This window comes from Spea bombifrons, chromosome 1 (genome assembly GCF_027358695.1).
Source record: "Spea bombifrons isolate aSpeBom1 chromosome 1, aSpeBom1.2.pri, whole genome shotgun sequence".
In the NCBI taxonomy this organism is placed as follows: Eukaryota; Metazoa; Chordata; class Amphibia; order Anura; family Pelobatidae; genus Spea; species Spea bombifrons.
In genome coordinates this window covers 128314828-128330820 of record NC_071087.1, presented here as the reverse complement: position 1 = coordinate 128330820, position 15993 = coordinate 128314828, and the positions used below count along the sequence as shown (strand labels likewise).

At 38.3% G+C, this 15993-nt stretch overlaps 1 protein-coding gene across 1 annotated transcript in view; it reads left to right on the top strand.

The window, feature by feature from the left end:
- The window catches only part of TAOK3 (TAO kinase 3), a 71842-nt gene that overhangs the window by 7937 nt on the left and 47912 nt on the right, over positions 1-15993 (top strand). Inside the window, exons 2-11 of the mRNA XM_053473354.1 lie at positions 4939-5030; positions 5621-5829; positions 6537-6608; positions 6697-6798; positions 7376-7421; positions 9535-9631; positions 11612-11725; positions 12471-12562; positions 13295-13388; positions 14067-14148. Coding sequence (XP_053329329.1) covers positions 5683-5829; positions 6537-6608; positions 6697-6798; positions 7376-7421; positions 9535-9631; positions 11612-11725; positions 12471-12562; positions 13295-13388; positions 14067-14148 — 846 coding nt within the window. The 5' untranslated portion in view covers positions 4939-5030; positions 5621-5682. The remainder of the gene's footprint in view (positions 1-4938; positions 5031-5620; positions 5830-6536; positions 6609-6696; positions 6799-7375; positions 7422-9534; positions 9632-11611; positions 11726-12470; positions 12563-13294; positions 13389-14066; positions 14149-15993) is intronic.

The following is a 15993-nucleotide window of genomic DNA, read 5'->3' as shown; positions in this document are numbered from 1 at the left end:
TATATGACACCTACACAAAACCAACAAAAAAGGCTGCTGTTGAGGCTAATTCTGTTTTCGCGACTGGATAGGATCTCTTGAATAATCCTGCCAAACGACAGCAGCCAAAGACAAGCTTTTATATAGGAGATGAAGCCAAATCAAATGTCTGACTCTTTGGGATTCCCAGACCAAGACTTAAAAAAATAAAGCCATCGATCGTTGTATTCTTTATCGGCCATGCGGTAGAAACCCGATTGCGCGTTATTTCCTTGCGGTGATATCCGCGGTGCTTTTGGAACCCTATAAACAGGTTTATCAGATTGTTGTTGCTTCTGTGAAATGTAGACTTGGAATGTATTTTAATGTTTATTACACAGTAAATACCTAACATGGTTAACCTCTTAATTGGGTAACATCTCCCTTAATCACAGTCTTTATTACTAAATATTGCCTTATCTCTGCTAGACCTTGGAACTGAAATATTTGCCCTTTAAATAATTTATCCACATAAGCACTTAAGCTAAGGATGGTGTAAAAACATCTAGTCCGTTGACGCTAGTAATGAGCAGACCTGTAAGAATAATGCGTTCAATGACTGTACTGCCAATTGCATTTATTTTGGGGACTACGCTGTTTCCCCGCCGGCACCGTATGGTTCAAACATAGCGTTGTTTGGAAGAGGGAACACTTCGCTTGTACACCGGCTCCACGGTGACAAGGACAAGGTCTTCGAAAAAGCTTAGTATCAGAAGCTAAACAATGTTAGGTATTTGCACTCCGATAAACTTTTAAAAGGACAAATTCCAAATAGTTGTGTTGCAGAGCAAACACATTGCGGGTGTGTTTCAGCAAAACGGGTAACGTTGTGTATTCTTCACTAGGTAGATAACAGACACACACAGTCCGGGCAGCTAAAAGTTATTTATATACCGGATTGGCTCGATTATAGGCTGCACCCTTAAAGTTTGGTGCTATTTTAAAGAAAAAATACACATTAGTGGAAAGGTAAAGCAAAATTTTATCTAATGAACAAGAATACATGTATTGTAACATTTTTGGTATCCGTTAGTCAGCATGTTATATACAAACAAAAACCCAATAGGCATTTTAAGCCCCCCCCCTTACTTCATAATGCACCTTACTTATAGATCTGCCCCTCTGCCCCTGATATGCTTTATAACCCCTGATATGCTTTATGCCACCTAGACGTGCCCCCACTGGCTGTGGCGATGCGTGCAAACAACCTCCGCTGCCAGCACTTCTGCCAGGGCTTGTATGGTGGAGCACCGGAAGGTTATGTCACACCGGTGCTCAGCCATAGAAGCCCCGGTGGAAGTGCCGGCAGCGGAGGTTCTCTAGGCTCATCGCGCAGACGTCCACGGTTGCCGGAGAGGAGGATCAAGGTCCCCTGCAGCGCTGCTGGGGAATCTGGATCCTAACCCTGCTGCTTCCCTGCAGCAGGGATAAATGGGGGAAAAAAAACACTGCGCCTGGACTAGGTCTGTTAAACACCTTCAATTTTGTTTCTTTTGGGCCAGCAAGAGGTGGACTTGCTTGTGTGCTTCTGATCTTTGTCCTGCCGCGTAACCCAACTGTGCTTGAAATTGCATTTTGACTCGGGTTACCTTTATTTGTTTCAGATCAAACCAATTTTAATACTAAAGTCTGTCAAATATGCAAACATTTGAAAATTGAGAAGTGTGTGTGTTCCAAAGTGTATAATTTTGTTGCAAAAGGTGCACGTGAAGGCTGGAGTCCCTTTTAGGCTATATTATGGATTATCATTTATATAGCTTGTTCCTTAGCTTTTAGAATTACTGTAAAAGCATTTTTGCTCCAAAAATTTGTGAGTGACCTTCTGGTAACAAAGGAGACGTTTGATAGACCTAAATGTTGTAAATGAATAGGTTGATGTTTTGGTCTAACCCCATTGAGGGAAGTTTCCCGATGAAATGTTTTATTGTGGAATTAATAGTCGTTTGGATCCTCAAAAAGGTATATGAAGAAATTGGGCCATTCAATCGCCTTATTAAGACTTTTGCAGACTATCGTGTTTACGAAATGGTCCTTTTCTAGTGCAAAAATTTGTAAAAAGTAACAGATTCAGGATTTGTGTGAAAAGAGCAAATTTGTTTATGTTGTGTGAAATACCTAAAAAGAATGTTAATCATTGTAATCCTAGCCATTTATTTTTAATTAGGTTTGGCTATCATTTGAGTCCTTTTTGCTTGATCCTATTATTTTTTTTTTCTCGGCTGCGTGGAAACGTCTTTGCTGAAACGGTCCATCTGCGGGTTTTCTTACTTCCTGTACGAGACCCGGCAGTCTGCTGCCGCTTTCGTTGTTATGTGCAGAGAGCTTTTGTTTTCCGTAAGATGATGGATCTGGCCGGTAGTTTGTTTTTTTTTTTTTTTTATTATTATTATACGACAATTTCCTTTTGTCATTCAAGCTTCAAAAAAATAATAGCCCAGTTTTGTACGAAACCCTGTAGCCGCCTGCGATAGTGTTTGGGGAAAGTCACGCAAATCTTTTAACATTAACTACGTTCTGAATGGGACTCAAGGAAGTTCACTGTATACACAGAAGACCTCCGGCACAAAGTAAACCTACGGCACCCTTCTGTACTCGTAACGCATGCCCTTGTCTGTGCTTCCTGTCTTGACTAACTTTGTCTCTTAGCCCTGAGAAGGTTTTTTTTTTTTGTGTTTTTCTGTTTTTTTTTTTTTTCTTTTCTCTCTCATTGAATTAATTTTGCTGCTGGATCTAATGGGGCAACTTAATTATACACACAGAACCCGTCTGTCTTTGTTCTGGTTCAGAAAAACACTGATACCGAACATTATTCCGAACTTTCATTGCTGCCAAAATAGATCTGAACTGCGTAGCTGAAGTGGTCCAGTAATTAAACTTCCATAAAGTTTTCTGAGATCATCCTTGCCCCAAAGGGGAAAAAAACCCTGATGATTGGTTATTTTGAAATTGAATGCATCGTTTTCTTGGTTGCTGCTGGAGAAATTGTTGTTCGTAAAAAAATTAAGAAACTCCTTCACGTGGCAGGTTCTTTATGCTGAAGTTCCTGAAATTGTATTTTTGTTCCATGCGGTATTGCTGATGATGTTGCATGTGACTTTCCGTATTCCTGAACCCGCAATCACATCTATGCTTTAGTAATACAAGACCAGAGAAACCCTAGGAATCAGATGATGGCTGTGAAAATTGTATTAAAGTCCAAGGATATGTCTTTTGTGACGCTCATAACTAGTCCTGGCACATTTGTCAAGTGGTTTATAGTTTGTGTTTTAACAGACCAGTCGTGCAAGTCCAATAAGAGTTTGTATATGGCAGGAATGTTTTTTTTTTTATTATTTTATTTTTTTTTAACCTTCCTACTGCTATATAAACCAAAATGCTATGCTTTATTTTCATGCTGGATTAAAATGAACAGCCATGAAATACAATTTTTTTTTTTTTTCTTTTTTTTTTTTTTTTAAATCTTGGGATATTTTAGATTTTCAAATGTTTAATAGTAAAACTAGAATTCTTTCCTTTTGAGATTTGATTGGTTTTCACAATGCAGACATTTTAAATATAATTTTTGATCATGCACACTATAAATGTATGCTCTATACCTAATGTTTTAGGAAAAATTATGATGCCTATATTTTGACAATAGCTACAACATTTTGTGCCGTTCCGACCCCTTTTTTGCCACACTCTCATACAGAACATACCTGGTCTATTATCGTAGCTGCAGGGGTGTATATACCGATCAGCCATAACACTATGACCTCTGGTAGGTGAAGGGAATAACACTGATAATTTTGTTATTATGGCACATGTCGGTGGATGAAATATATTAGGCAGCAAGTGAAAATTTTGTCCTCATAGTTGATGTGTTAGAAGCAGAAAAAATGGGCAAGCGTAAGGATCTGAGTGACTTTGACGAGGGCCAAATTGTGATGGCTAGAAGACTGGGTCAGAGCATCTCCAAACCGGCAGCTCTTGTGAAGTCTGCAGTGGTCATTAACTATCAAAAGTTGTCCAAGGACAGAGAAGTGGTGAACCGGCGACAGGCTTATGGGCGGCTAAGGTTCATTGATGCACATGAGGTTGAAGGCGGCCCACGTGGTCAAATCCAACATACAAGCTACTGTAGCTCAAATAGCTGAAAAAGTTAATGTTTATTCTGAGAGAAAGGTGTCAGAACACACAGTGCATCGCGGTTTGTTGTGTATGGAGCTGTGTAGCCGCAGACCAGTCAGGGTGCCCATGCCGACCCCTGCTGAAAGCACCTACAATGGGCACAAGTGTATAAGAACTGGACCACGGAGCAATGGAAGAAGGTGGCCCGAATGAATAGAATGAATCCTGTTTTGTTTTACATCACGTGGATGACCGGGTGCATCGCTTACCTGGAGAACACATGGAACCTGGATAGCTCTATGGAGGCCTCACCTCGCAACTTACAGGACTTAAATGATCTGCTGCCGTCGTCTTGGTGCCAGATACCAGAGCACACCTTCAGAGGCCTAGGGGAAGTCCATGCCACAACGGGTCAGGGCTGTTTTGGCAACCAAAAAGGGGACCTACACAATAATAGGCAGGTGGTCATGTTATGGCTGATCGGTGTATGTTATAGAATAGAACTCTCACTCCCTCGTACTTATCGGCTATATGTAAAATTTCTGGAAGGGAAGTCTTAGTGCAAAACTACTCTGTAGGTTTCTTTTTCTGAAATGCCCTGTAGTAGTAATTTGACAGCATTAAAGGAATATTTTGAAGGAGAGGATTATTTATTTTATACTAATAAAGTATTTACAATATACAATGTATTGCCCGTTAGGTTCACTTTATTACAGAACTATAAAGCAACTGCTCTAAAACTGTCTGCAGAATATGACTTATAGCAATGCTTTAATTTTCAGTAACTTTTTGTTAAATTTTCTTTTACAGACCAAACTGTGAACCCCTGAGCAGCAGGAAGATGACATCACCGTCCATGAATACGGAATAATCGAGCATGATTTATGCTGCAGACGTTCCAGGTATCTGGTTGTGAACTTGCATGTAGCATTTGTTTTCTGAAGCGCGCGGATGACTTCTCTCTTCCTTATCCTCGCGTGCGCTCCTGTTTTTATATCGCATTGCCGTGTGTGTGTGTGTGTGTGTATATATATATGTATGTGTATGTGTATATGTGTGTATATATATATATATATATATATATATACATATACAAAATGTGAGAATAGTGAATAATGGTGTATTAGTCTAATTGGCTGAACGAGTTGATTATTCTCATTGTCCTAGATTATGCATATTCTTAAAATGCTGCCTGATGAGGCTAGTTAAGGTCATGGTTGTAAGAATCTTTGCTCTGTATGTTTTTGGATCCCGAACACTCACTCTGGAGAGCTGCAAAGTAGATAATGTGTTTTAAGAACATACAATAGTTGGATGGTGTTGGGAGTTAATGGCTTTAAAATTCTTTTCCCCTCGCTACGTCTTGCATTATCCAATCATAAGTTTTACGCTCCAAATATTTGTTCCCTGTTTCAGCAGTCTCGCTTTTAAGATACTTTTCCGCAGTCTACCATGTTTGAATTATTCTGACGTGTGCACTCTGCTTCTCTAGGTGCTGGTCTTAAATCCAGATATACATTCCATGTGGCGTGAACTCAACCGGAGATTTAAAGGATGAATGAAGTTACAATACCATCCAAAATGCGCAAGGGGCTGCAAAAGGACCCCGACCTAGCAGATCTGTTCTGTAATGATGATCCAGAGAAAGTATTTGTGGATCTACACGAAATTGGACATGGAAGCTTTGGTGCCGTTTATTTTGTAAGAACCTGTTGCTTTTTTGAAACAAAAAAATATTGCAGTTTCTAAAATGGGATGATCCTCAATCCTAACTCTTAAACGTGCGGTACATACAATATATAATTCATTTTCTGCTCGCATACGTAAAAACATGGAAATAACAGGGATATTTGTGTGAAAACTGCATAAAACATCCTGGAAACAATATCCAGGGTTGTCTATTTTTTTTTTTTTAAAAAGAAATTATATTTTGTTTGGCCGAAGGGTGTCAAATTGAAACCTCATACTGCCTTAAATAAGATGCAGGTCTGGACAATTGATCTGTAAAGATTCCAAGTTTAAAAACCTGGATTTTGCATACTTATATATCTTAAAACATGACATATCTATGTATGTGAAATAATTTGAGAATGTTATTTTCTTCCTTAGCAACAATAAAATGGATAAAACTATGGAATTTTTCTTTCTTTGCCCGCTTTTTTTGTAATGGTTTTTCTCCATACTAAATAATATTATATGAATGAGAATGGTTTTGGAAGAAACTCTTAATTGTAACAATATATGGTTTGTGTGGGTACACTCAACGAGAGAGCGAGAAATTGTAGTTGCACAAAGACAAAAATGATGAAACCCCTTTCATCCTTAATTGTAAAATAAATGTCAATATATAGATCTTCATCTGACTAATTATCCTTTTATTTAAATCTGTCACTGTCTTTAATATGTAGGCTACTAATGTTGGGACCAGTGAAGTGGTGGCCATTAAGAAAATGTCCTACAGCGGGAAGCAGATGAATGAGGTAGGCTACTTTGCGCTTTGTATGTAATGCAGAACTAGATTTTATTTATGGCGATACAGCAGGCTGTTTTATTTTTCTTTTCATACAGAAATGGCAGGATATAATCAAGGAAGTAAAGTTTCTAAAACAGCTGAAACACCCCAATATCATCGATTACAAAGGATGCTATTTGAAAGAACATACAGCATGGGTGAGTACAATCCCTGAGCAGGATTATGTCATCCCGCAGCCCACGGAATAGTACCAGAGACCCAAAAGACAGGAACTACGATCGTGGGAAGGTAGTATATATCTTCTCCCTGACGTTTACTGCTGGAAGAGAAGTCGTGATGTCCTGCGAAACTGCACTCTTGGGATTCAATGCCATGCAACCTAAAAGACACTTTAAATTAGTTCCCCTGATTAACTAAAATTGTATTGAAAGCTGTATATCAGATGGAGTTGTTTTTGCGATCATTGTTTAAAAAATATATGGAGTAGAACGGACACTTGATAAGCTAGTAAAGCTAATCGGCTAGCATATAGATGAGTGTCGGTCTTGTTTTTCAGTAATCTCCCTCTGCTTTTTTTTGTCTTTGTTTTTATAACGCAATCCCCTGTTTTCCTATGATAAAACAATCTGATGTACTATTCTCTTCTCACTTCTTGCTTGAGATACACTGTCCTTGGTAAACCTTTTGTCACACCGCTGTTTGTGACAGATACACACGTTCTACTGCGCTTGGTACATTTGTTTTCCTACAAATTTTTTTTTTTACTTTTTGCAGCTGGTGATGGAATACTGCCTGGGGTCTGCTTCAGATTTGCTAGAGGGTAAGATATTTATTGTGCAAGTCTATGATGGGTTTTAAAATGGAACCACATACAATGTAAACATTAATGTAAGTATTGCATTGTTGTAATGTTAACCTTAGAGAAGGACTGTAATCTTTGTAGAATGGTATAGCTCCAGTGCTGAACTAGCTGCTTTTGGCACCAGTTCTGTGTCTGTGGTGGGATTCTCTAACCTGCTGGAAACCCCATGTTAGCCAGTGTGTACCTAGATGCCTTGGGAAACATCCGAGATATTAATTTCCTGGTGTTTATTTTTACAGAATGCTCCAAAAGAGGTTATGGTGGAGCATCGCCCATCCTTTAAATAAAACACTCCTTGTGATACAGGGTTATTCATTTGATTATCCAGTCAAGAATTTAACATCTGGAATCCGTGCAACTTTTCCAAAAGTTTGCATAGTGTATAAAGCGTTATAAAGGGCCTACCTGGCCAATTCCTTTTGCTGAAGGGTCTATACATAGTTCGGATGCTGAGAGAAAATAAACTGCATTATGCAGGGCTCACTCGGGTTTGCTTTCGGGATAACCTCTTTTGGGTCAGCCCTTCATAATTTCTGATGAAGTTGGTAAGATGAATTGTTATAGTTCAGTTTAGTGAATACACTTTCATGAGTCTGTACTTCTTAATAGCAAATACAACAGAAAGATTTACTGATCAAGTAACTTGTTTGTCTCATTGCAAAGTACCCCTTTTTAATGTAACAATGGTGTGGTCGCTGATTGACAATTTTCCCTGTTTTTAGGCATAATTAAAGTGGGTCTTTTTATTAGCAGTCTTTAGCTGCAGTAGAAGTAAAATGCTCTGTATGAGAACATGGACCTTTCCAAGCATGTAATTTATTGCCTGTAGCTTCGGAACAAATTATAGGTTTGTTTCATAGATGCCACGAAGGTCTTTTGAAGATCTGTGTGACATTGCAAATTACTTTTTCCCCGTTTTGTGTATTTATTTTTTGTTAATGCAATTGTTATTGTGTGGATTGGCTTTTGGTAACTTTGCAAAATGGCACCCAGCATAAAATTATAAGATTTGTATCATCACACTAGGGGAATATTTAATTCTTTAAATACTACTTCATGGCATATGAATGGGACACGAGCCTGAAGCCACAAGGCTAACAGTTGGTGTCATTTAACTGTCAAATTGAATAAACACATATTACATGGTGTTTTAGCACAAATATTGGACTAGAGTATTGATAAGCAAAAGTGAGTTTATTGAGAGCAGATTTTTCTGTGATCAAGCAGATACCTACTATAAATCTAGATCTCGAGCAGTAAAGAGAGCGATCGACCACAATTCTAGCCAAATCCTTCTAGATGTAATATATTAGTAGTTACATTTGAAGACCCTGATGTCATTTAGTCTGTACTGAACGCGGTCCTCTGCAGCGGCATCGTCTGATCCCACACAATGGATGTCCAGCTGGTTACTTAAAACAGGGATTTCCCCAAACCCCACATTTTACACTTATGTTAATAATGTAAGCCTAAATAATTGTGTTTCCAGATAAAAATAAGCCATACCTGTTAAAAAGACACCTTATGTGTATACTATGGGAAAATATTCCTTCACTTCCTTGTTTCAGGATTTGTATTTATCTTTCTTCCCCATTAAGTTGCTGATTGTTGTTGGCTGGTTCAGGCCAATGGATTAGTGGCTCTGCCACTCTTGAGACATCGACAATTTCGTGTGTTTGGCTTTTAAATTAAATATCTCCACAATTGAGGATTTTTCACTTGAGGGAGAGTTTTGATTTCTACTCCCTTACTACCCTATTCATCGCAGAGAGCTGCCGATAATACAGAAGTTTTACGTTATTGAGAGGGCGTGGATAAGGTATAAGACAAGACCAAGGACCAAGTTAAGTTAGGATTTTGATGGGCAGAATGGTTCTTATCTGCAATTCTATGTTTTTGTAGTAGTCCTGGCCACTCCATATCTGCATGAGGGGGTGATATATGCATCAGAACACTGTAAACATTAGTAGTTTTAAAATGCTGGTTGAATTAAATAAGTTTTTTTTTATTTATTCATACTATATATCTATGGATATAAGCAATGTAATATTTTTTTTGCTTTTCTGCGCAGTTCACAAGAAACCACTTCAGGAAGTAGAGATAGCTGCCGTTACCCATGGTGCCTTGCAGGGGCTGGCCTACCTGCATTCCCACAATATGATTCACAGGTAAATACATTCTTTATGTACTATCATAGCAATTCTTTTCCACTGCAGCCATTGCCTATGTATAGATAAAACCTTTACACAGGTGTGTTAAAAATGTTGCTACCCAACTACATACCTGGGAACTCTTTGGGTTTGACCCGGAGATTGCCAGGTGAGCGCTGCATCTCCGGGTCAAGCCCCGCTTCCCGCCTGTTTTGCCTTTAATTGGTGGTGTTTTCTGCTGCCGCCAGCAGGACCGCCCACCAACACAAGCGGCAGTCCTGGCCGCGTCCCACAAGGGAAGGCTCCGGGTAGCTGGAGCCCAGAAGTTCCCAGGTATGCCCAACTACTATCAACTAAGAAATATGAATATTTGGGGGGAAATTGGGAGTAGCTGGAGACAGGGTTCCTCTTCTGTGGTTGGAATCTCACAAAAATGAATCGCTGTTTTGGGGCTATTCTGCACTAGAACTCTGATTTCTCCACGCCTGTATTACATTGTCTCGGTTTCTGTCATCAGTTATTTTGTCTCAGTTTTTACATTCTTAGGTTCAAATGCTTTGAGAACACCATCCTCCATGAGGCATTCATATCCAACATCTTTAAGGAAGTTATACCCAACAATTGAGGACAGTTAGCTTTATTTTATGTGTCTTTTTCCGCCTATTGGCATATTTTTCGTTGAATCTTATGAGAAATACAAGCTGTCAGGATTGAAACTCTTCCAGTTGTTGTGTTTGAAGAGACCAGCTGTCAAAGTCAGAGTTGGTTTTCGCTGTTCACCGTGTGTGTCAGTTTTGATTTTCTGTGACACATGTTTTTTGGTACAAGAGGATAGTCTGTGGGCTAGGATGCCCTTTGGCTGTAAGGGGCTGTATCTTGAGGTGCTTACACTTGACCTGCAAATTCTACTTATGCATGCCTGAGTTGGTCTTTTAACACATCACTGAAAAACATTCTTCCATCTTCCTCTTCGGACTCTCGTATCATTAAAATCTTTAAAAAAAATGCCACCAACCTATCACAAGATAACTTGTCCTCTTCACGTGAAGAATAGGCATGGAACGTTCAGATTTCGTTGGACGCGGATATAAAAATGAGTTGGACATTATCATTATTTTAAGTTCAGGCACGTCTCTCTTGCAGTCTTAGACTTGATTAGGGAGTAAAGTTATAGGATTTTCTTCAACATTGTTCAACTGTTTACAACAAAATTTTTGTCACAGAATAAGGAAGGATGAAATACTGATTACTCCGAGAAGCTGTTGGATAAATGGAACAGCCTCCCATCAGAGGTAGTCCTCTACTACCTCTGATGGGAGGCTGTTCCATTTATCCAACAGCTTCTCTGAGTAATCAGTATTTCATCCTTCCTTATTCTGTGACAAAAATTTTGTTGTAAACAGTTGAACAATGTTGAAGAAAATCCTATAACACAGTGAGGGAATTAAAATATACACGCAGTAGGCATACAGCTTTCCTGAATCTAAGACAAGACTGCGGCCTGATTACTATTACTCAAGATGTTACTATTTATCCCCCCCCTCCAGCTGTAGGTAAAATTTATCAAATTGACAATGCTTAGATCTCTACTGCAGCACATGAGAGCTGAAACCTTCAATGGATGAAGTGACTAAATGGTGTTGACTGTTAACATCTGGATAACATACGAGCCGTTTTAATCCGTTACAAATATTTATACGAAGCATGGACGCTTTGATGTTTCTGTTGTCGTGATGGCATCTGAGACCCTTAAACACTACATATAAGTCTAAGGAACTTGATAGCTATACAGTAGGTATGACTACAACCCCCTCTAGTGGAAGTTTTTCTTTTATATTGATCTTCTTGGAATACTCATTAGACTATTGGTTCATCTTATATCTTAAATCAAACATTTTGCCAAAACTATGTACATATTTCAGCTGTCTTTATAAGGTTGTGTGTCATTAGCTTTAAAAAAAATCTCTATGCCTAATTTTCTCCTTTCTTTTATTTTAGGGACGTTAAAGCTGGAAATATTTTGCTTACTGAGCCAGGTCAGGTCAAACTTGCAGATTTTGGATCTGCCTCAATAGCGTCGCCCGCCAATTCCTTCGTTGGAACTCCTTACTGGTATATTGATTTCTGTACTTTTTATAAAAGCTTGCATGGCGCACCTGTAGCTGTGGCATAAGCCTTCTCTACACTCATGTCTTATAGACACTCTAACGTGTGTGTTTTTCTGATTATGTGACCCTGAAAATGTTACCATGTCTGTGCTGCAATTGCTGGTGGATGTAAGTTACCCACAGAAGGTCTGCATTTGTATGCGTTATCATTATCATAGGGGGCAGGAACACAAGATTAGTTATAGTGAGATTCAGGCTGTTGGAATGATATATTTGGGTGGCATGCTAACATTTTGAGCTCTATCACAGGTAAGCTATAGAGCAAGAGTGTTAAAATTGTTCTGTGTTTGCACATAGACTGGTTCACAGTGCTCTGCAAGGTATGTTCTGTTATTGGGGCTGGCTTGCTCAATTAAGGGTTATTTCCAATTCGAAATGTTTTTCTTTGCTAATCAGAAACGTTGCATTTAGTTTCAATGCTTTTATGATAGGGTTTGTAATTTCCACTACAGAGTTCCAGGATTCATCAACTCTTCCTCCAGATTAAGGGAAAACTGAAAATATCTGGCTCATTGTATTTACCATCAAAATGCCATTGTAAAAACGGTCTTTATTTTATACTTTTTTGTTTAGTTTTTTTTCCAGGACGTACTTTAAGATGAGAAAAATCTCAATGTATTCTTCACGGTAAAACATTTTCCAAATAAAATAAAATGAGTGTCACATCACTGCTTGTTTCTTATCACCAGGATGGCCCCAGAAGTTATCTTAGCTATGGATGAGGGGCAGTATGAAGGGAAAGTTGATATTTGGTCCCTTGGTATTACATGTATTGAGTTAGGTAAGTTGTAATGCATACGTTTATATTTTGTTTTTGGTTTTTTTCTTTTTGGTAGGCTTACTTTTGTAGATTTTCCTATTTTATGAACGGTCCTCCTTGATTTTCTTTTCTTACCAGATCTGTAGAGGAGATCCAGATAAAATGCTCTGGAGTCAATGTGATAGACTTTTCAAAGAAAAAATATAATAAATATGTATATATATAATTATCCTGATTGGCTTAATAGATGCATTTTCTTTAAATCTGGTAGCATATTATAGATTAATATTTTTCCCCTCTTCCAAGGAATCAAAGTTAAAGGTTTACTCAGCGGTGCAGCTCTTGACAGTAACTGGGCATCTATGTAGAAGCTTAATTCAAATTTTTATTGGATACCTGCTAAAACTCACGGATGATTAGGCTATTTTTTTTTTTAGGATAGTTCTACAAATGTGCTTTAGATGCAATACTATGTCTAGCGTACCCATATTTTACAGTGGAGGAACAGAAAATAAACTTGGTTATTTACCATTAATAAGGATATACTTAGTAGACTTCCTGATTTTATTTTTTGGTGCCTGGCATAATGACAGCTTTCATGGAATGTCATCCCTCGAATGACCTAAGAGATTAAAATAATTGGATTAGGTAGTATGACGACACTAAAGAGCTCTTAATTTTATCAGCAACACCTTACTGTTACTACATGTGCCTAACTCATCTCTCATTCTCGCATAAATGTCTCCCACGCAGCTGAAAGGAAGCCTCCCTTATTTAACATGAATGCAATGAGTGCCTTATATCACATAGCCCAGAATGAGTCTCCAACACTACAGTCCAGTGAATGGTAAGCAAAATGTGGGGTCAACCACGGCAAATACTGTTAATTGTTAATATTGATGCCAAAATGTATACAAAATGGCAGCAACTCGCCTTTTATCGTTACAGCATCCTTGGATGTTGGTATTTCTTTGAAGCGTCACTGTCTTCAGTAGTACATTCTTTGATGTTAGCCTGCCATTACTAGCCAAAGACATTTGACCGCTGCCAATGGGAGCTGGAAATTGTCTGTGCCAGATGCAGGGAGAATTCTGTGTACAAATATAGCGCCTATTTGTTTAAAATGTCTGCATTTTTTTTTTTTTTTTTTTTCCCCGGCTGTTCCCTTAATTTTCGATTGTCCATCACTTTAGAAATGCACGTGTAAATCCGTACTTGGTTAGTGCATTTATTCTATTGGCATGGAATAACTTTTATTTTAGTAGCAAACAAATTGCTAAATTTTAATATCATTTAATATTTAATATCATTTGAATGGTATTGTGAAAATAAATGATGTTGTAAATCTGTACAACTTTGCACTACAAATAACATGGCAAAAAGCTGCTATAGTATGTTTTTATTCAGTTGTTGCAGTACTCGTGTTATTCTTCACTCACTTTGACCTTGTTTCATAAAGTTACTCCCAAACAAGGCAGAACAAAAAAAACCCCTACAATTTAACCTATTATGTTTTAATCAACAGGACAGATCCATTCAGGGGTTTTGTGGACTACTGCTTGCAAAAAATACCTCAGGAACGACCAACGTCAGCAGAATTATTGCGGGTAAATATGATTCTAATTTCTCTTGGCAAAGCTTTCTAATAAACCAGTTTCTTTTTCAGGGCAAGTAATACTTTAATGCACTCTTAGATTTGTTGCTTCATGCAGCCAAGAACAAAATCTGTTACTGAAATTAAAATGTATTTTAGGGGTGACGGTATGACCATCCCTTGTGGAAACTTGATGTTTAAAGAATTTAACCCCTTGATGACAATTGCCGGTCCGGGCACGTCACGGAAAAACAAGTCGTTTACGACAAATGATGTGCCAGGACCGTCATTTGTTAAAACGGGTGAAAAAAAAATCGATCCGTGATTTTTTTTTTTATTTATTTATTTTTTCTTCACCCAAACGGCGTTGCTGTAATGCCTCGACCTCGAGGCATTCAGCAACGCCACGATCGGCACCAGGGGCCATGTCTACTGTCAACATCCACCATACAATGTATGGCGGCGGGCGCCCGTTTTAAAAGCGTTTAGGAGGCGATCAACGATCTAAAATATATGGCTTTATTGGGCATGCTGAAATGGCCCGGCTCAAAGATGTACCAAATAGGACATGGACAGTTGATCGCCAAACGCCAAAGTTCAACATTGAAAATGCGCATGCCCCAAATGTGGCCCTTTTGCCCCCAAACAGCCAGGCAACATCATTCATGTGAGGTATCGCTGTACTCAGGAGATGTTGCTTAACACATATTGCGGTGTTTTGTGATAGTGACATATACGAGAACCTTTTAATTCATACCTGAAGTAAAATTGCTACCATAAAGTTTGACAAAGGCTGATGGTAGAATTAGTGCTTGGAAAGGGTTAAAATACTAACATTTGGAATACCCTGGGCTGTCTAGTTTTCAAAAATAAATGATTTGATGGGGTAAATTGCATTGGCCGGCTTCAAAGATACCCGAAATGGCACATGGGGGGAAGAATTAGTAGAATCTATTTAGCAGGTTTTTTCGTTACCTTTTATAGATGAGTAAAAGATTTTTCAACTAAAATTTAGAATTTTATTTTATACTTTTTTTAATACTAAATAATATGATACAATCAAAACAATGTAATCTAAAGAAAGCCCTTCTTGTCCTGAAAAAAACAATATCTAATGTGTGTGGGTTCAGTAAACAGGAAAGAAGAAAATTACAGCTAAACACGAGCAGCGCAGAAATGTTAAAACTGACATTGTCACGAAGGGTACAAAAAGTAAAATCAGCCTTTGTCTCAAAGGGGTTAAACAACGAGGTGCTATTTGGAAAACTACAAGTCAATGTAGGATATCAAGTTGTCCTGTCTAGACTGCCTGTGCCAGATAATGTCCAATAACCCAGTGCATCTATACAGTACAGTGTTACCTTCAGTTACTATATACACAAAGCTCCAATGTATGGTGGCATTGAAGCGCTATAGGCAGAGTAATGTAACTTTTTGAACGCTTTTATCCATAGGCTGTTTTTTTTTATTATATTTTTGCCGCGTGAAGTATTCCATTGGTTGCTGTGGTGATAAAACCAATTTACAAACTTTGTACCAAAATGGGTCTTTCTAAGTAACCCTCGTTTCTAAGTTTAGAACTCCTGGTTTTTGAGAATAACTTCTTTATGTGGCATAAGCATAAGCCAGATAAATGTTATTCTTGGTTTACTAGAAAACCTATCTCTGCAAGAACTACCCATTGTTTGCTAGGCATGTATCTGAATGTTTTGTCTCTAATAAGGAAAAATAAGTCTTTAAGATGATACCATAGAAGAAAGTGTAGAGTGTTGTAGGCATTCAGGATATCTGAGATCTCTTCATATAATGTGAATCACAGTAGCCATTGTATCCGATGTACATATCCCCCTGAGGATCC